We start from the raw sequence: 22,595 nt of genomic DNA on the forward strand, positions 1-22,595 counted from the left end.
TATTATTTATTTTGTTTGAAAAAATAACTTTTTTATTTTTGGGAGTTATTTTTTTTCCGAATTATATTAGGCTTTTATAGAGTAGTCAAAACTGTGGTTTCATTTAAGGTGGTGCTGACAATTCCACCCTGTATATCTACATTAAGAGGGTAGGTCAAATATATAGCCTAAGACCTACCAGTGACACGGTAAATACACGAAATCAACTTAAATGAAAACATTTAAAAATCCTTATACAAAATATTATAGAAATTACGTCGTCCAAGTAAATAAACATGTTCATAAAAACCTAAGCAAACTAAATAAAAACGACATAAACATACAAAGAAAATATAAATAAAGTAACAATGTATTGTGACATTTGCATCGTTCAAGTTAACTAAGATGCTCATAAAATAAAAACAAATTACTTATTATGTTATTTATTTGTATTCATTTCACTCTTTATTATTTATGCACTACCCTGATATCCTGTTCTTCTTCTCTGATTCGCGATGGTTAGGACTGTTGTCGACACCAAACCCTTTAGATCACAGTAGGGGGTCACCAAGGTTCGGCTTTTAGTCCGTTCTTATTTATTGTAATGTACTATCACGGCTCACATCCAGGACCAGCCTCGATGGCTGATGATGTATGCCGATGACATAACACTCATTGAAGAGAAGCAACTAATGCTGGAGCGTAAAGTGAAACTCTGGAAGGGTGCGCTTGAGAACGGCGGTCTTAAACAAAATGTGTCGAAGACCGAATACATAGCCTGAGGGAGCCCGGACTCGAGCAATGTCCTTATAGGTCCTGAGCCAGCCGTTAAGTTGGAAAAGTTTCAAGTACCTTGGATCCGTTATGCATGAGTCTGGAGGCATCGATCACGATGTCCATGGCTGGATAAGCGCTGCCTGGGCCAAATGGTGGGAGGTTATTGGTGTGGTCTGCGACCGCAGAATACCACCCAAGCTCAACGGGCTGATATATAAGAGCATCATCTGACTGGTCCTATTATACGGCAGCGAATGTTGGCCAGCACTATCTCGGCACGCTGAGGAGCTTCACGTCACGGAATGAAGATGCTGCGGTCTGACGCATTCGAGGTAGTCTTGGGGTCCATGACGTCGCGGATAAGCTCCACGAGCGTGGCCTAAGATGGTATGGCAACGTTGCGCAATGGCGTAGGAACTATGTCGGATGAAAGTTCCTTGCTATGTCTGTCCTGTCCCTGGAGCTAGACCTCCGAACGCCCAAGAATGTGGTGTTTGGATGTCGTGATGCAGGACATGAGTGCCAATGGTCGTGTAAAGTGGAGTAGGTTAAGAAGGAAGGCAGACCCTGGCAACATACGCCGGGATTAATGCCAAGAAAAAAAGACTTGGTTGCAGTTGTTGAAGACTCGTCGCTTCGACGATGTAGCCCATTATAAATGCCATGGTATATTTACAATCACCTTTGCTGGCGGCACAATCTTCGCAGATTACGTATAAACTTATTGCTTCTTTTCATTGCATTCTAAGCTGCAATAATATAGTTTAATACGTGCACGGTGTTCTGCTGTAATCTACATTTGACAATACATACATAACCTACTCTTTTAACTTATACGTACGCAATAACACGCAATAGTACGCATCATGACCATAACTCTCTCTTGCCGATCTTCAATAATCACAATAAAAATAATATTCAGATATACATATATAAAAACTAACGACCCTCTTGCGGCTTCGCCCGCTTTTACTACTGGATTATTCATATAATGTATGTTTGCAAAGCACTTAAGATAATGTGAAATATTAATTAAACCCTAATGCAACCCGCATTTTCGTAGTTTCAATAAGGATTTTCCAATTGTTTTACACAGCAAGGATTTTTTAGTAGGTACCGTAATCTTAAATCTGTGCTACTAATCTTTTCAAGTACTTATTAAAATATATTTAAATGACTATTTTTAGATAGTTAAATGACTATTTTTAAACGGAAGAAGTTATAAACAAAAACCTATCTACTAATAACTACCATAAAAAATATGAAACCAAATATATCGCGCTGAAATAATACATTCAACACCAATTATCCAATACGTGCAAACGAGGCAGGGGGGGTTTTTTTTTTCGAACTTGTGGTTAATGCTGAAGAGGGTATTCTGTCCCTGATGTAAAGCAAGCACTACGTGGCTGCCTGTGAGGAGAATTAAATAGAATGCATCGGCCGGGAATCAAACCCGGGCCGCCCGCGTTGCAGGCGAGCATTCTACCACTGAACCACCGATGCGTGTAAGGCAGGCGGGTGCGGCGGACGCGCTTGTATAAGCCGTTTCGCAGCAATGATTTTTTGATATTGTAACAACTTGTAAAGTACTTATTAAAATGAAAAACAGTAAAAGACAGTTTTGATCTACATTAAATGGCCAACGTAACTAATATACTTATTTATATGCTGAGAGTAAGGGATAAGTGAAAAACATTCTGAGAACCTGTATTGCGTCTGATCTGGCCGTCGTGAATACGTTCTTCCAAAAGAATTCTCAGCACCTTATCACGTATAAGAGCGGGTCCCACTCAACTCAAATAGACTACTTATTGACCAGACGGTGTCACATGGGCAGGGTAACTAACTGTAAGGTCATTCCAGGCGAAAGCCTAACAGCCCAACATCGTCTTCTTGTCATGGACTTTAACGTCACTCCGAAGAAGAAAGTAGCCGAGAAACGTAGGCCTCGGATCAAGTGGTGGTTGCTGAAAGGACCGATGCAGACCGACTTCCTGGCAGAGGTGAAAAGTCACGATATTTCGACTAACACCGAGACTGCTCAGGATGCTTGGGATCGGGCTCAGTCGGCAATCATTGCGGCGGGCAGGCGAGTTCTTGGCCTTTCTAGGGGAGGACGTGTCATCGACAAGGAGACATGGTGGTGGAATGACGAGGTGCAGGAGGTGACTCGTGAAAAGAAGGTTGCCTTTAAGAAGTGGCAGGAATCCAACTCTCCTGAAGACAGACTGGAGTACACAGTAGCTAAACGTGCCTGTAAAACAGCTGTAGCCAGAGCCCGTAGTGAAAGTTTGTCACCATTGTATGATAAACTTGAAACTGTGGAGGGGCAGAAGCTCATTTACAAACTGGCACGTTCCCGGGATAAAGTGACGCAAGATATCGCAAAATGTCTTTGCGTCAAAGATTCCCAGGGCACGCTGCTCTGTAGTCATGCCTCTGTGAAGGAGAGGTGGAGAAGCTACTTCCAGGAGTTGCTGAATACTCAGCACCCATGCAGTCTTCATCACGACCCACCGCCTAACCTCGGACTTATTGCCCCAATAACCCTTGACGAAACACGTAATTGCCTTCGACGCATGAAGAACGGAAAAGCGGTGGGACCTGACGACATTCCGATCGAAGCGTGGAAATCGTTGGGCTCTCTTGGTGTGCTCATGCTTACTGACCTTTTTAACCATATTTTGAACATTGGTAAGATGCCGCATCAGTGGCGGCTTAGCTTCATTACCCCTATTTACAAAGGAAGGGGCAGTGTTCAAGATTGTGGTAGTTATAGGGGCATTAAGCTTATGAGTCATACCATGAAGCTCTTCGAGCGCATGATCGACCTCAGACTCCGCCGAGAGTGTACTATCTCTGAGTCTCAATATGGATTTCAGCCAGGATCGGGCACCATGGACGCCATTTTCGCCCTCAGAACTTTGATGGAGGCATACAGGGAAAAAAGGAGAGCTCTGCATGTGGCCTTTTTAGATCTGCAGAAGGCCTTTGACTGTGTGCCTCGTCAGTGTATCTGGTGGGCATTGCGATCCAAAGGGATCCCTGAGGCCTATATTGAGATTATCAGAGACATGTACCACGATTCCGCTTCTATGGTTAGGACTGCTCTTGGCGACACTAGACCCTTCCCGATTACAGTGGGGGTTCACCAGGGCTCGGCTCTTATGTATGCCGACGACATAGCACTCATTGCCGAGAACCGACTGACACTGGAGCGTAAAGTGAACCTCTGGAAGGGTACGCTTGAGAACGGCGGTCTTAAACTAAATGTGTCGAAGACAGAGTACATGGCCTGCGGGAGCCGGGACTCGAGCACCATCCTTATAGGTCCTGAGCCAGCCGTTAAGTCGGAGAAGTTCAGGTACCTTGGATCCGTTATGCACGAGTCTGGAGGCATCGATCACGATGTCCAAGGGCGGATAAGCGCTGCCTGGGCCAAATGGCGGGAGGTCACTGGTGTGGTCTGCGACCGCAGAATACCGCCCAAGCTCAAGGGGCTGATATACACGAGCATCATCCGACCGGTTCTTTTATAAGGCAGCGAATGTTGGCCGGCACTATCTCGGCACACTCAGGAGCTTCACGTTACGGAAATGAAGATGCTGAGGTGGATGTGCAGCGTAACGCGGTCTGACCGCATACGCAACACATTCATTCGAGGTAGTCTTGGGGTCCGTGACGTAGCGGATAAGCTCCAAGAGCGTCGTCTGAGATGGTTTGGCCACGTTACGCGCCGGCCTAAGAACTATGTCGGATGCAAGTGCCTTGCTATATCAGTTCCTGGAGTGAGACCTCCTGGACGCCCAAGGAAGCGCTGGCTGGATGTCGTGATGCAGGACATGAGAGCCAATGGTCTAACCACCGAGGACGCAAAAGACCGTGCAAAGTGGAGTAGGTTGAGTAGTAGGGCAGACCCTGGCAATAGCCGGGATTAATGCCAGGAGGAAGGAAGTAAGGGATAAGTGAAATTTGAGGAGATACAGCTGATGTGTCAACGGCGTGATGTGTCAACAATGAAATGCGTTTTTCTCTAAAACTATTCGCAATTTCGAAATAGTGTAAAAAGCAAATTTTATCTTCGTTTAACGTAGAAAATTAATAAAGTATTTTAAAGGATAAGGATTAATATCATTATGAAAAAATATCCCTCACAATAAAAAATATATTGAATTACTATTTTTAGACAGAAATATGATCACTACACGTTATTCTTAAAAGATATGAATATGCTGTCGCGGACTTTTTTGTAGAACTTATTAAGAGGAACAATACTCCAGTACTTTATTTTCATGTAGTACTTACCATTAGAACAGCGCATGCGCGAAAGTGTCTCAACTGGTAGGACTTTATACACATTTATCGTATTTATGTTAATTTTCATAAGAATGTACAAATAATAAACTATATATAAACCTTCCCTGAGAAATACTCGACCTAATGGTGAAAACTGCTTAAAAATCCGTTGGGTGGTTTAGAAGAAGAAGAGTTAGAAAGTTCAGACAGACACGAAAAGCGATTTTGTTTTATAAGATATAGGAATAGGATATTAAAAATGTACATTAAAAAAAATTGTGCATGCTCAACTTACTGCATGTATTTAGTTATATTATTATTATTATATTATTTTCACTTATAAAACAATCTTACTACTTTGAACTTGAATAAAAACTTTGGTACTTTTAACGCAAATAGCGTTACCTACAATATGATACTAGTTAGGTTTGGTTACATTACAGTTTTAAATAAATAATTTCAAATAAAATAACGTAAGCTAGTTATTATCTATACCCCAAATAGACATAATATTACTAGTTAGACAACAAAACTTATCTTCGCATTTTTACTCCTCGCATTTCTGCGGCGACGAAATCACTATTTTCCGATAAATAATCGGCAACCATAAATCTATCTATTACAGGTAGGTTATCCGATTGACCTTTTTCGAATCCTTCATCCATTTTAATTAATTGTATTAACACTAAACACAAGCGAGTAACAAACAAACAAAGCACTGCGCGAGATCTCCTATCACCGTTGGAGACTAGTGAGTTCTGCCAGACCTGTGACGTCATCGCCGGCCACGCACTATGGACAATGGTAGAACAACGGCAGATCAAAAGTCATTTTTTCAAAGTCGTCCCTGATGCACAATTTTTTTTTTATTAATAGTATAAGAGTGGAACTTTAATGTTATGAATTATTTTTTCGTGAATTACATTTGGAATATATATTTATTCATCGTGAAAAATTGTCATTCGTGAGAATGTCTATTTCAGGTTGTTCACTTTGATATTTTAAATATAATTTCCTTAAAAAAATGTGCAAGTAGGTATAAAGTGGTATATATTTTTGAAGAGCCCATAGTATGTAGATTTTAAAACAATTATTATATTGTAGACATCGTGACTATATTTTTATAAAAAATATTAACAATAAGTGAAGAGAAAAAAGGTACGTGTTTAAAGTTCATCGAGACTTTTAACAGTTACCGACGTCTCCCGACGCGTATATTTGATATTGTTTTATAGTCCAGATATTCATAAACAATATTTATCAAAAATCAGCTGCAGAGATCTGCAGACTGAGAAGTTATCACGAAAACTGCGATACAAGTCAGGGGACACGAAAACTCTATCTATTGTAGTTTCAAATGTTTTATTATTTAATTGATTAGATTGCGGTAAATTTCCATAAAATTATTGTTATTTATTGATAAAAGGACGTTTTATCTACATTTTGCACACATTTTGCACAATCATTTATTCACACTACCCTCATTTATGAAATTACATGAAAAGTGAATTAATTTAAAAAAAACTATTACAAATTAGTAATAAAATTACTAACAGACGTTTGATTATTAAGTGTCTTCACTAAATTTCAAAATGACGAATACTTATAGTGTTTCAAGCGTGAATTATTACTCCCATACATTGAAGGTGCAGGGTATACGTTCAATAGGAGAAGAATTAGCACCTCTTTAAATTATTTGAGGTTCCTGGTAAAGATTTTATTGATTGAAGAATTACTTATAGGTCCCGACTGTTCATCCTAATAAACTATTGGGCTTGTTAATTTCTTTTCAGATTTATATAGTCGGGGTGTTTGTTTTTCAATAAATATTTTTTATTTTTCAAATTTTTGTTAGGATTCATTATGGTAATGATAATCATGATATACCTTTTTGAAATCCTCATGTTGAGCTCTAGAATTTGATACCCATATTGTGGTATTCGAAACCAAAATTTTTTTTTTCACTAAGTCCAATGGCGTCCCACAGCCGCCATGATTATTATTTTTTAACGTCACCCATCTAAGAACACTTGGGCTGCTAAAGCGAATATAACGATACCTCAATTATGCAAATCCGTTCAGCGGTTCTGGAGATACAAGGTAATAAAGAATATTGCATACATACATACGTACATACATACATACAAAATACGCGCGAAAAACATAACTCTTCTTTAGTAGTCGGGAATAATAATAAACTAATTTAATAATACATTTTTACTATTATTTACTGAAAATTTTTCTTTTCATTATTTTTTTATATATATATTCTCCAATAAAAGTATAATATCTGAACATCATCTAATGATCTATTTCATACTTTATGCTTGTGCAAAAATTCAATTGTTTATCTTAACAAATAAAAAAGTTATCGATTTTTGATCTGATACAGACCTCGATTTCCCATAGTGCCACGGGACTCTTAGCGGCATTTGAAATTTTTGCAAACTTCAAATGCCTGTAAAATCATAACTACTTCGTTATTTTTCATGAAACAAAAACTAGTGTACTTGTATACGTAAAAACTTTACTGTAACGAACTTTGAAGCATTATTTCATACTTATTACCATTCCTCATTATGCCTATTTCAAAATCATTTCGAAGTATTATTATTTAAATTATGTAATAATACTTCCAAATGATTTTGAAAGAGTCTGAATAATTTATAGTACAATAATAAAAAATAAATGCAGAAATAAAACTAATAAACATTTTACATTTTCTTTATAACTTTGTCTTTTAAACTTATTTAAATCTTTTAATTTGTTTAATATTTTCTCTGAACCAACTCGTATAACGAATATGTCCGCTACTTGTATAGATAATGTTTTTTGTCATTGTGAGACTGTAGCAAAACAAATTATTACTAATCTTAGCTCGGATCATTGTGGTCAAATGTTTTCGGTAATAGATAAAACAGTCGCAGAACGTAAACAAATATCAATTAGACCAATTACTGAAAATAAAATTAATCTTTTTAATAATAAAGTGAGTGAAAAAATTGCAAACTTAGAAATAACCGGATTAAATCCGAATCAGCTATATTGTAAAGTTTTTAATTTACTCACTACAGAGTTTGATAACATTTTTAAAGTTAAACAGATATATAAAAACTCGAAGTTAACTTGTAGCGACTGGGCAACTGTTGGTATATACCGAAGGAGAAATAAACTATATGAATTATATAATATGAGGCAATGGAAACAAGATCCGGCGTTCTTGTTAAAAGTTAGAAATTATTCAAAAATATTTAAAAAGGTATGTGTCCAGGCTAAGTCTATGCATATAAGAGCAAAAATTTTGAACTCCAATAATAAAATTAAAGCTACATGGGATGCTATTACTACTGTAACTGAGAGATCTAGAGCTGTCAGTGAAGCTATTAAATTAAAAGTTAATAATATAACCTTAAATTTAGATTTAGAAGTGGCAAATACTTTTCAAAATTTTTTTTTCTGATATATCTACTGAAGTAACACGTTCACTGCCATCATCTCCTTCGGAAGCAGAATTAATACTAAAAACCCATGTAAATAGTTGTAGACAAAATTTTGTGTTTAAGAATGTGTCACCAGAAGAAATTGTCAAAACTTTTAAAAGCCTTAATTTAAAGAAAACTGGTGACTTATGGGGCATGTCTGTTAAAGTTTTTAATTCAATTATACCTAATATTGCTCCTTACCTTGCTTTAATTTTTAACAATTGTGTAGAATCCGGTACTTTTCCTGATTTAATGAAATATAGCAAAATAGTGCCGCTTTACAAAAGTGGAGATAGATCTGAGCCTGGAAATTACAGGCCGATTTCTGTTTTGCCATCCTTAAGTAAAGTATTTGAAAAAATAATGTTAAACCAGCTCACAATTTTCTTAAATATTAACAATTGTTTCCATAGTGAGCAATATGGTTTCACCAAAGGCAAGTCCACTACGGATGCACTCCTAAAGCACATTTATGACGCATGGGAGAGGTCACAAAATGCAATTGGAGTGTTTTGTGACTTATCCAAAGCCTTTGATTGCGTAGACCATGTAACTCTCGTTATTAAAATTAAAACATTATGGTATACAGGATACTGCCCTTGACCTTATTGCCTCATATTTAAACCAAAGAATCCAGAAGGTTAGTATAAATAATGTAAAATCATCTGGATCTCCTCTAAAGATGGGCGTTCCACAAGGATCCATTCTTGGTCCCCTTTTATTTCTTCTTTACATTAACGATCTACCTTTTTATGTGAAGAACCTTTGTGATATTGTACTTTTCGCGGATGATACCTCTTTAATATTTAAGGTTGACAGAAATAAAATAAACTATGACGATGTGAATAGCGCATTATCGCATATTCTTCGTTGGTTTGATGTTAATAATCTAATGTTAAATGCTAAAAAAACGAAATGCATAGAGTTTGCCTTACCAAATGTTAAAAAACATAATTTTAATGTAACAATTAAAGGAGAACCTCTTAATGTGTCGGAATCAGCTATTTCTCTATCTTAGGTGTTACTATAGATTCCAAACTCCAGTGGAACGCTCATCTGGAAGCACTTGCAGATAAACTTAGCTCTGCCGCGTTCGCAATTAAGAAAGTAAGACAAATGACGGACGTTGAAACTGCCCGACTTCCATAGTATTTTATCTTATGGAATGCTGTTATGGGGCAGTGCTTCAGATATCAATTCAATATTTATTCTCCAAAAAAGAGCCGTAAGATATATTTATAATCTAAGAGCTCGAGATTCTCTGCGAGATGTTGCTTCCCAATTTCTATACTATAATATTCTCTTTGTCCGACAAAATATACATTGTCATATAAAAAATAGCGACAGTCATACGATAGAAACGAGAAATAAAGATAAGCTTGTTACACCAAGTTTTCGCCTCCAAAAAGTTAATAAATCCTTTATGGGTCTGAGTATACGTGTATATAATAAAATTCCGCAGTGTATTCTTAATTTGCCACTTCCAAAATTTAAAATATCTGTAAAAAAAATTCTAACAAGTAAAGCTTATTACACTGTTCAAGAATATTTAGAGGATAAGCATGTATGGAATTAATGTCTATTGAATGTCAGGCAGGACAGCTGCCAGCTAATGTAATAGTAAAATATACCATTGACTTTAAAAAGAGCAACTGTTGAGTTTCTTGCCGGCTCTTCTCAGCAGAACTGCCTTCCGAACCGGTGGTAGTTGAATTTGAATTTGAATTTGAATTGCTTATAAACATTTGTTTAAATTATATTGACACAAATAGTATTTCTGCAAAACAATTAAAATATTCTGCTAAAGATTACAACATTGCTACAAGACAAACTTGCTCTTATATGTTAAAAACAATAACAATTTTAATTTTTATAAATTAAATAGATCATAATCTGCAAAAAAATATATAATTTATATATTTATTAACCTATAAGATTGTAGGCAGTTGTACTTGATTGTTGTGTTATTGAATTTCTTTTTTTTAAACAATTACAGACAAAGATAAAATTAATAAAGTAGGTATAATGAAGTTAATACAGTGTTGGTCAATTTAAATCTAACATTAATATACAATTACTTATTTTTAATATATCTATTTTTCTTTTTAACAATTTCTAATAATCTGCAAATTGTCTATTTTTAACTAAACAAAATCTTTTTACTGTTATATGGAAGACACTATTACATCTAAAAATTTATTATTTATCTAATATACAAATATTATAATTTTAGAACATTTGGGGTATGGAAAAGATTTCCTGTTATAGCACTCCCTTTACGTCTATCGTTGCCTAAAGTTCAAGCAATCATAATTGCCACGGCAGTACTGCATAATATTTGCAGAAATTTTAACTTAGAGGATGTTCTAGAGGAAATGGAAGTACCTACATACGAGTATATCTTGGAAGAAAATAATGACACCACAAGAACAGAAGATATAACAGAAAGGACATCTCTTATAAACAATTATTTTACAAGATGATTAATTTAGTGATAAGATTATTAGTAAATTACATTATTATTTCAGTATTTAATGGGTGTCTTTATTTAATAAGGAAAACATTATTTATAGTAAATTTTAAATAAACTAAATAATTAAATTTTCTAAACGCTCCTTTCTAATTTTAATTAACTCTTTTTTTGCTATAAAATATATAGCTATAGCCAAGTTACGGGCAGCACGGTGCCCGTCAAATTTTTTCTTTCTTACTCAAAAAGTAAAGTATTTATTAGTTTGTTGTACAGTAAAGCATTAATTAGAATAACTTAATTTTTTTTTTTATGAAACCTAATATTACCTGCTCTATGTGTCCCAAATGTGAGCCTTTTCAGTTTGTTGTTGTATGTCTCTAAATCTTGTGTCTGTTGTGGTTTCTCAAGAGGAAGTACTTCAGAATCCACAACGGATACAGTAGGACTTTGCCTTTCTAATTCCCCATCTTCCCCAAACGGCACAGCAAAGCCACTGGATGTGCTTCCTAACAAGGTATTCACTTGATCCAATATGTCGTCTGGGGGAATGTAATAGGGTGGACCTCCACTTGTCTAAAATTAAAAATTGAATATTTAAAATGAATATTATTGCATAATAAGTACATATATATATATATATATATATATATATATATATATATATATATATATATACATATATAGGTAATAAAATATAAATATATTATTTTATGTTCACCTTAATTTGGTTCATCCTTATTTTAGTGCTGCGTTTTCGTGAATTTTTTTTTAAATTTTCCCACTTCAAACGCAGCTGTTGGGCGTTCCGTGGAAATGTCGCAGCCGCATTAAACTTTTCCGTTAATCGGACCCACTCTTCGTTTTACAGTTTATTATTGCTGGCGTTAGTCTCTTTTGTAGTAATAATTGGACTATTTGCAATAAGCAGCTATTGCAGTGGCTTACCCTTTACCTAGCCACACAGATATAAATTAATATTGTGATGAATTCTAAACAATATATTCATAGAAAAATCGCGCTTTCTTCACTTACTCTGTTAAGCTCCATCGTAGCTACAGTTTACAAATATTAAATAAACTAAACTAAGATAATTTTGTTCTTGAACTTAAAAATGGCGCTTAAAAATGGCAAATTGTCATTGTGTCGTGTTCCATTTGACGTAGCTACGCAAATACATTAAATAATTTTAATATTGTTAAAATTTATTATTTTTTATGGTATTGGTACTTAAAGATTTATTATTTTACTAAACATTTTTTTAAAGGAATTCTGTAAGTAATAATAATTATGACACAAATTTCTTGTAAATATATATATGATTTCGTTAATTTAAAAAGAATACGTAAAACGAAACTATCATATCCCCAAATTGCACGATTGCATTTATATTATATTTTACTAGTAAAGTAAATAAATATGTGGAGGGACATTTCTTCGAGTGATAGTAATGATAGTGTTATGTAGTTACTGTCAACAATTACAAATATATGCAGTGAGCATATAAAAATAAAAACTTCTTTCAAGTTGGTGGCTTTCCTGGAGTTATTGCTGCAATTGATTGCACTCGCATACCTATGTGTATAATCGCCATGTGAGTATTATTAAGTTATATAAAGTTTTCTTTACAAAAGCAGGCAGATTATGGAAACTTTTTTTGTATATTTAATCTCAGTTACTAATTACCATTTCATTTCTTAATTTGAGCTCTGGGCTTATTAATTTCAGTTGCTTGTTTTCTAAATTACTATCTTATATATTTGTAAAATAATATTTTATTATAGACAGCAAAATGTGACACAAGACATTATGGTAATTAATGGAAGTGAAGTACCACATAGACCATATTTATTAACACAAGTTCTTAATCCAAGTACTGAAGCAAAGCTGCAAGCAAGCATATATTAAACCAGGAATATAATAGAAAGGTATTATATGATAACCTATTATTAGTAAATAAAATGTATAAGATTTAAAGAATTGACTGGTTTATATATTTATTTAACCTTAGGTTTAGAGACAGTATATAAAATTTTTAAAATCAATGGTATGGAAAAAATGGTGCGGACTATATAAAGAAAAATCTTATTACTATTTATTAGTATGATGTGTAAATAGTATTAAACTTATTAGTATTCATTAATTATATACCTAATATACAAATTTTACATTTTTAGAACATTTGCAATACAATTTCATATTATGGCACTCTGTTTGCAGAGATCTTAATTTGGAGGAAGTACCAGGAATGGAAATACCTTCATGACATGATAGATAATGAGGACAGCACTGCAATATAAGATATCACAGAAAGGACCTAAATAATTGTTTTATAAGATGAATAATTATTCAAATATTTTATATTTATTAATTACTTAAGTGACAAGATTGTTAGTTAATCATAGTTTTACTTGTTTTTGGGGGTGTGAATAAGGAAAACAATGTGTATTGTAATTTTTTTATTATTAAAAAAATGTAACCTATTTTTTATTTGTCTCTTTATATAAATATCTTTTATTTCTTAATTCTAGCTTGCTCCATGTTTAGTAATTTTATCAGCTTTATTCTCCATACATTTCTTATAAGCTACAAAATATTTAGTGAATTTCTTGCAATCACTGTTTTGTTTTTACTGAAAAAAATAAAGTATTTATTAGTTTATTGTTCAATAAAGCATTCATCAATATAAGTTAAAATAATAATCTTGCACTTAATCTCAAATTTTATTCTTTGTTATCCAATGTAGCAATAAACAATATGAAATTGAAATAGCCAAGCAAAACGATATTAATATTATTATGAATTCAAAAATTCTATAGAGGCTAACGCCTTTATATAATTTTTCGCATGTATATTTAAACTTAATAAACAAAATTATGAATACATACGATAATACTTACCTTGCTATGCCGGACTCCATTAATTAAATTAAAATAATTAACTTTAGTTCAGTTTAGTTGTAATTTTATGGCGTTTCAAGTTATGCCTAATAATTTATACATGAAAATGGGTTAGGAATAAAGTATCTTAAAACTAACAATTAATTATTAATTATTATATTATAAAAACATATGCTGTCAAAATGACATGTTCGAGTTCCATTGTACGCACCTAAGCATATTGCATGAGGTTTTAAAAAGTGTTTTAATATTATTAATTTTTATTCTTTTTTAATATTTTGGGACTTAAAGATTTATTATTTTATTAAAAATAGTTTTGATAGGACTTTAAAAGTAATGATAATTAATTTTAAATTTAATTTAGCATATATATTAGGATTTTGTTAATTTAAAAAAGATACGTATAACGAAACTATCGTTACCGCAGGGAGGGCCCTGCAATCCACTATTGACGATAAGTTGACATTATCCGAATTGGTTATTGGCAAGCAGGTTAGAGATTGGATAGATATGTCGAACAATACAAGATTGACGTTAACTGGAGATAGGAGATACATTATTAATATTGGGCGTTATACAGTAAGAACGATTTTAACAAAAGAGTTCAACAGTTTCTACTTGAAGAGTAACAATTTCGTTAAAATTATTCTCATTTTTTTAACAGTAATTTGTGTGTAAATTAAATAAAACATTTTGATTTACTTAAAAGCATATTAATGTTAGTATAAGACAATTTATATTTACTAGATTACCATAGAATCTTCTCTCTAATTGATTAGATTTAATGGTTATTAAATAATAGGAGATATTTATAAAAACATGTTATTTACTATTAATGGAGATAATTATACTTATGTTGAAAGTAATTAATTTGACTTACGACCATTGATATTGGTTTATGATACGAGTACGTCCTCAAGCGAGGTACGAGATCAGGAATGTGGTATAAAGGTGATCCGAAAAAGTCTCTACATCATCCTCTATATATGTTATATTGTGTATTTATCATGTTATACTAAAGCATGGGGTGGTTCCGCTGAGACTCTCGTGTTGAAGAATTTCAATTAAGAAATAATTAATGATTGTCTTGAACTATAGCATTACGGGATAATAGTTATGTGTAATTGTAGGTACAATGTATAATGATGTTAATTGACAGGAACTAATTAAACTGTTTACTTTTTTTTATTTAAAAACATGTGATCTTGTAAATACTTTGTTGTTTTCTTACTTTGCTTATAAAATTCCTATAATAATGCTTACGTGTACGTTAGGGTGGTTCTTAAAATTCAAAATTTGAAATCTTAGTGGGACACCCTATTATAATGTTCTAAGGCATAAAAAATGAACATCTAATTTTTATTTTATTTTTTGAACTAAGTTTAAGGGTCTCTACTGAATTTCAAAAGTTTCATATTATACATTTTCTTCCGCAGTTAGTACGTATCGTCTGATATTAATGAATTCAAGATACACAATTAAATAAGCCCATAGCAACATAGCACTCGCAATATTTACATTAGAAACACATCATAAATATCATAAAAAAATCTTTTAGAGTAAAAGTTAAAAGAAGCGAGCTTGCCGGTCCCACATATTTGAAATAATGCTAGAAGCGCTGTTGCTTTAACCATTGGCACTTTCAGCGGACCCGAAATGGCTATTTTTGAGCATTTTAAGGTAATTTTGAAAATATAAACAAACATGACTTCGTTACTGTTTCGTGTGGTCCATTAATATATAAAGACTTTGAACATATTTCAGAGAGAGAGAGAGAGGAGAATATTCCTTTTTCAAAACAACAATTAACCTTGTGCCAGCCCAGGGATGACTACAAAGAATAAGCTTGTAATATTGTAATTCTTGGTGTACACTTGACAAAACAACAAACTTTAGAACACCCGCTGGATTACACAAAGCTCGACGAATGGCAAAAGCTATATATTTGCTTAATTTTTTTTTATTCCGAAATCAGTTTAAAATGTCAAAGAAAGAACAGAAAGGCATAAGAGACATTTGCGTGTTTACAGTGCGAATATTTGTGAGACATTGGTATGTAGCTAGTTCAGCACCATTAGCACCTGGGAATGAATTACAACTTATGAAAGATCTGAAGCTTTATGAACAAGTCAACTACTTACTTACTTATAACTAAAGCAGCCACTAAAAAATATTGGGACACTTGTGGTGGCCCTGTGTGAATGGCCTTTTTGGCGACAAAATAAGCATAGAAAATAAGTTAAAAAATGGTAGAAGCACTGCAAAATGAAGGCTAAGTGTACTTTCCTAAGCGTATAACAATGGAAAGCGAAAGCATCAGTCAGAAAAGCCTGGAAAGCTTTATGACCAGTAACACATACTAGGTTATTTGAAGTAACTGTGAAGAAAGCTGATTTTCTTGAAAATTATGTACAAACGTGGATCAATGATGAAAATTATAAAAGAAACAGGATAATTACTTACAATATAAGAGTTGTCCACGAAAAAGAGAGCGTGACGTACCATTAATGGAGGAGTACAGCAAATTGCATACTACAGATGAAGAACAAAAACAATACTTTCTATTATTGGTTAAACACTATAGAAAAAAATATCCAGACACCAAGTAGTCTTGTTAAGTTAATTTGATAGATAACATTAAAAATAAAAATAATTGTAAATTTTTTTTTTTTTTAATTTTCTAACATTTACCTTTAGCGGTAGCGACCCCTAAAACTTAAGTAAAAATAAAAAAAAAATTGGAGAGCATTTTTTCATCCCATAGATCATAATTGCGGCATTTCCCAACAGAAATTTAAAAAAAATATTTTTTTGATCAAATAAGAACCACCCTAGTGTACGTGTTATATAGCTTTTCAAAGTTGCTTTGAATTTAAAATCGTTTAGCTATACTTTTTTTTTTTTCAGCTTCACGCTATATCCCGCACACAGCAGGGTAGGCAGAGGGAACCTAGTGTTAAGACACTACGTTCCCCACTTTCTGCCGAATTCTGGAGGCATTGCGTGTTGAGTGGTAGAACTCAACGCCGCGCTTTACTTTCATTTATTATTTACAAGCTTAACTTGCTAAAAGTATTTATTTTATAAATAAATAGGGTCATTTATTTTATGTTTACAAATATGAGTAGAGCCAATCAATGATCAGAGCATGGACAGTGTGATGCTTGTTTATTTTTATACTTAACTCTTGCCTTTTTTACCCAAACTCTTGCCTTTTTTTATAATACTAGTATAGAAGTATAGATATATATTATTTTAAAATAATCTTCGTTTTATACGCGCTATATTTACAGTACTGTGTAGTTACATCGACTGTCACGTCGAGTACGCACGCTAGTTTAGACACTTTCCAGAAAAAAAATTAACAATATATATTTTTTTATTTAAATGATATTTGTTATATTTTAATAGTATTAATAAAATCTTATATAATTTTGTTAAAAGTCAAATTTTCCATCGTCATAACGTAAGTACATGTGAAAATGTAAAATTATTACTTTAATTAATATCTACACATTAAAAACTAAATTCGAAAATAATTATTTTATTAAATTATTCTGTTTTAGAAATATCAAAATCCAGAAAACAAGGAAATATTTCATATTTTCGTTTTCTCGCTCTGGTAACAAGACAATCGCAGCGTCCCCAGTTCCCCTACTCAACATGCTCCTCAGCATTCAGTGAAAAGAGGGACACGGAAGTATCTTAATGAGAACGGAATATCTCAGTAATAGAATCCGTCTAATTACCCAACTATGTGGGAGATACAGCGTGAAGAAAAAAAATGATGTGGAACAACTTAGCTAAGCCTAAGATAAGGTTATTTGGTTTTTTTTCATCTTCACACGTTCTATCCTACATGTAGCATGGTAAGCAGAGGGAGCCTAGTGTTACGACACTCTCCACTATCCGCAGAATTCATCTCCGTTGAATTCTCCACGGATTTATATCTGTGTTTCTTGAATAATTTATAGAAAGAGTTGGAAGGAAAAATAAACAACAGAGCATAACTATGGGACATATCTTACGTCAGTTAGTGAAAACAGCAACCAACGCCACTCTTCCTGCGATAAAGGTATCCAGATTATTATTACTTTATAATAGGTAGATGTAAAAAATACAAAAAATATTTTTCATAAAATATAAACGACACAAAATACAAAACTGAACTAAAATTACTTAAATTTATGCTGCATCAGTAGCGGATTTTTCAGAGAGAACAGAGCTCCAAACTCGACGGTCTCTACACATTCATCTTTCGCCTCGTTTACTGTCATTAACCTCTCTTCATCCATGCCCTCCGGGGATCCTTATGTTGTTTGACTGTGACCCTTCTCCAGTATCTTTGATATTTTGTTTTCGAAGGCCAACCAAGATCCTACCTCTCTTACCGCTCACTTTTTCTTCAAAAATCTCTTCATTGCGGGTTCGATCACCTAACCTGACTCCGCATATCCTACGAAGAGATCGCATCTCCATTGCATTCATCTTTCGTATTCAATATCCACATTTTGCGGCCGTATAACAACGTCGATATCAACAATACTTGTGTACAGTCAAAAGTGCAGCAGTGCTGGTGCCCTGTTACCGGCAGCAATACGCCTTTCCACATCCATCTCCATTGCATTCATCTTTCGTATTCAATATCCACATTTTGCGGCCGTATAACAACGTCGATATCAACAATACTTGTGTACAGTCAAAAGTGCAGCAGTGCTGGTGCCCTGTTACCGGCAGCAATACGCCTTTCCACATCCATCTCGTATCTTCCATCTCTAACGAACAAACTTCTCAAATACCCTAAATAAAATTATAATTATTTAAACATAAATTAATTGTTTTAGGAACAAAAAATAAAAATAGGAAAATTCAATATAAATTACACGAAAATTGGTAATGGTCCCCACAACGTGGTAATGTTCACAGGAGCCTTGGGTTCTATCAGGTCGCACTTTAGGTATCAGATAAATGGGTTTAATAAAGAAAAATTTACCCTTGTAATATTCGATCCTCATGGATATGGAAAAAGTGTTCCCCCAGAGAGGACATTGACCAAAGAGAGCTACCAGATCGATGCGGATACTGCTTATGGACTGATGGAGGTATGTATTTAATTAAGTTACATATGTATGTGAATTCATGCTGCCAAATGCCTATTACATGTTCGATTACCATTTGATAGTGGAAACCCCTGTTTTAGGGGGTTAGGCAGAAGGATATTCTTAGATACAAATAGCGTCTGTAAACGCGACGGTTGTGGGTTCAATTCCCATTTATGGCAATGAGTGAATGAATGTTTTCAGGGACGGTGTTGAGTTCCGCCACTAAACGCGCAACGCCTCGAGAATTCGGTGGAAAGTGAAGAAAGAAGTGTCTCAATAGGAAAGGGGTGTTTGCCTACACGTGAACCTCAAAAAACATAAATGAAAAAATTGCTGTCATTTAATAATTACATTAATTTATAAATGTAAAACAGGTGTACAATTGCATTGTTATATTTATTTTCATTATTTTATAACAAATTGTATTTTCTCAACAACAACGTGTTTCTAATGATATTGAAATAATAATAAATATTATTTTATCATTATTAGGTATTTATATTTAATAAAACATAGGTAACTAGCTTAACTTGTGGCTTTTTTACGACCCGAGAAATCATATGAGAGTGTTACTGTATGAACACGAGTGCCTCTAATTACAACATTTATTATGACACGATAAATAGTGTCGCCACAGCCGGGGTGTCAGCTTTTTGTGTCCAAGTGTCACGAGTGGTTGAAAAGTTCACGCATTAGTGTCAGACACAATTTTGATACACTCACAATTTGACTGAGTAGTGTCAAAAAATCCGTATAAATGTAACTTTGACTCCAAGTACAGTGAGATACGTACGACAACGATTAACGCGATTTAATATTATAGTCTAAATAAAGTCTTCCAAGACTGTTTGACTCAATTTCATATTGGAATATAAAACACCAAAACATCTCGATATGAACAGCGGCTTAATTAAATCAATATTTAATTTTTTTTCTGGTATTTCCTTTTCAGCATTTAAGCATTCCTAAGTATTCTGTCATGGGCTGGAGTGCAGGAGGCGGGGCCAGCATGATCCTCGCCGCTCAGCATCCGGATAAAATAAAAAAACTAGTTATTTGGTGCACTAGCAGCTTTGTACACAAAGAAGACCTTGAAACATATAAAAGTTCGTATTATTTAAATATTTATTGGTTTAACATTTACGTACTGTTGTAGAAAAGTTATACAAGCTGAACCCAAAATATGTTTTATCATTCATATGTATTATCATTATCATTTTAAAAAATATAAACTGACTTCCAAAGTCATCTTTCATGTATAAATTTAAATAAGAAGTTGAGGATAAAAAAAATTTATTCATGAAGAAAGTAAACAAAATTTGAAAAATAATTATCTTAAAACCTTATATTATTGGGATCGGTGCCAACATGAGAGTTCAGTTCCCTTTGATTTTCATAGGATTCCATCATTAGATTTTCGACTGGTGTCGGTCATACATGAAAAATATATACTTAACGAATACCTTTTTCTCCTTAAATAAAGGAGTCGGTTATAAAACTTCTTTAATTTGATAACTTATAGCAAATAAAGTAGTTGAAAATATTTTTTTTAGAAATAAAGGAAATATCTACATGGGGCGAAAATATAAGACAGATTATGTTCGCGACATACGGCGAGGAAGAGTTCAGGCGCATATGGAAAAAATGGATAGACAACATGACGCATGTGCTGGAGGTGGAACCCGATGTATGCAGCGATCAATTGAAAAATATAACATGCCCTACGTTCATAATGGCTGGGCAGAAGGATTATCTTGTCCATCCAGTACATTTCCCATTCTTGTGCTACCATATCAAGAATTCTAAGTGGGTATTATTTTTTTATCTATTTCTACTACTTATGAAAATAATAATAAATAATAATTCTTTCCCCCGAGTGGGGATCGAACCCACAACCGTCACGTTACAGTCACACCCTAGTGCCCCTGCCCTACGACGGCCTCAACGATAATTAAAGCAAAAATATAAGCAAAATAGCTAAACTAATTTTATTTTGTATTTTTATAATTCCAGATATTTTTTGTACCCAGAAGGTAAGCACGACATCCATATAAAATACGCTGACGATTTCAACCAAAGAGTTCAAGAATTTTTATTGGAAGAGTGAAACTAACTTGTTACACAAAAAATAATAATAACACTTCAATATTAACAAGCACGATTAATGACAAAAACAAACATAATCATGATATTGATTGACACGTTCAGGTTGTTTGATTTATCATCTCATCTTCATCCACTCTCGGTTATCAAAAGGCACATCATCGAGCGATATTCTTTGAAAAACAATATTTATGTCGTTACCCCACTTAGCTGGTCACAACTTATATTTCTCAAGCTTTGGAGAACTTTATGAGGTTGCTGAGAAAGATATCGCATGTTGAGTAGCGGCACTCAACACCGAAAATGATGATGAGGGTTCAATATTCATACTTCATAATATATACTCATCAGTGGCACGGTAAATACACGAACTCAACTTAAATGAAAACATTTTAAAAAGAAGTATACAAAGTATTATAGAAATTAAGTACATCGTCCAAGTAAAAAAAAACATGGCACACTAAATAAAAGTGACTGAATTGAATTGAATTGAATTCTTGATATATGGCGTTTCGAGCGTGCCAGTTGAGCACAATTCATTTCGCCAATGTCACGTTGTATGGAAAACACACGAAGGAAATTGACCGGTAATAAAAAAGAATAAAAATGACATAAACATACAAAGAGAATATATAATGTAACAAAGTATTGTCACATTTACATCGTTCAAGTTAAAAATGCTCATAAGATAAAAATAAATTGCTTATTATATTATTTATTTGTATTCATTTCACTCTTTATTATTTATGCACTACCCTGATATCCTGTTCTATCGTAAGTTTATGTCAGTGTCGTCTTTGCATATATACTCTATGCGCTAAATATGTTTATTGTTTTTTATTTCTGTTAATGGGTTATTTTATATTGGTATTCCTATTTCTCTTGTAAAATGTTATATTTCCTCTATGTATGCAATAAAGAGTTTTATCTATTTATCTAACAAACTGAACTGAATGAGAGTTGTACATGATCAAATGACAGTTATTACGCACCAAGCGCCAAAAGGATCACATAAATCGATTCAGAAATATTCTTGTAATCGGTGTACAGACCTACATAAAACCTAAGTAAAATATGGATCGGACTGGCTCATCGAGGGCTCCGTACCAATTCCAGGAGTATATGGCAATAGTATCGTCTGCGCGCGTTCAACGTAGGGGAACACTAGAGTAATCGTAGGGTAAGTTTTTTGTTTTTGAATTGGCTGAAACTTATGCAGTCAATATATGGATATTGTCATTATATTGATATTATAATATCATATTAGATCACGAAAGTAATTGAGATGAAAAAATTAACAATTGTGTAGTACAAGCGGGTAAAAAAGCCAAGTGGAGTCGACGCTAATATAAAGATGATGAGGATGGTATGGTTATGGTTCTTTAAATCTGGCGTTCCGAGCGTGCCAGTTGAGCACATATCACTTCGCCAATGATGAGGATAATTATGTTGATGAGAATGACAATAGTGATAACAATGACAA

The 22,595-nt window shown here is 33.7% G+C and overlaps 1 protein-coding gene, 1 long non-coding RNA gene, 1 other non-coding gene and 1 pseudogene across 4 annotated transcripts; 2 read left to right on the forward strand and 2 right to left on the reverse strand.

Annotated features, from left to right (window-relative positions):
• Nucleotides 1-2,191: 2,191 nt before the first annotated feature.
• TRNAC-GCA (transfer RNA cysteine (anticodon GCA)) lies at nucleotides 2,192-2,262 on the reverse strand. Its single transcript has one exon. It is a non-coding gene; the product is annotated as a tRNA-Cys (tRNA).
• An 8,826-nt stretch (nucleotides 2,263-11,088) lies between these two features.
• Nucleotides 11,089-12,057, reverse strand: LOC146539824 (uncharacterized; annotated as a pseudogene). The gene is made up of 4 exons (XR_014879483.1): nucleotides 12,043-12,057; nucleotides 11,729-11,938; nucleotides 11,307-11,583; nucleotides 11,089-11,247 (listed from the first exon to the last, which is right to left on the reverse strand). The product of XR_014879483.1 is annotated as an uncharacterized LOC146539824 (transcript).
• A 302-nt stretch (nucleotides 12,058-12,359) lies between these two features.
• Nucleotides 12,360-13,509, forward strand: LOC146539825 (uncharacterized). Its single transcript, XR_014879465.1, has 3 exons — nucleotides 12,360-12,601; nucleotides 12,792-12,935; nucleotides 13,228-13,509. It is a non-coding gene; the product is annotated as an uncharacterized LOC146539825 (long non-coding RNA).
• Nucleotides 13,510-15,232: 1,723 nt separating this feature from the next.
• On the forward strand, nucleotides 15,233-21,116 carry LOC146539826 (serine hydrolase BPHL-like). Its single transcript, XM_085207936.1, has 6 exons — nucleotides 15,233-17,373; nucleotides 17,882-17,982; nucleotides 18,752-19,009; nucleotides 19,962-20,115; nucleotides 20,563-20,917; nucleotides 21,023-21,116. The coding sequence occupies exons 2-6, from the start codon at nucleotides 17,920-17,922 to the stop codon at nucleotides 21,114-21,116; spliced, it is 924 nt and encodes a 307-aa protein (XP_085064062.1). The 5' UTR covers nucleotides 15,233-17,373; nucleotides 17,882-17,919.
• Nucleotides 21,117-22,595: the final 1,479 nt, after the last annotated feature.

Source organism: Heliconius melpomene, chromosome 3 (assembly GCF_056956725.1).
Source record: "Heliconius melpomene rosina isolate 202511_hmr_F chromosome 3, ASM5695672v1, whole genome shotgun sequence".
Lineage (NCBI taxonomy): Eukaryota > Metazoa > Arthropoda > Insecta > Lepidoptera > Nymphalidae > Heliconius > Heliconius melpomene.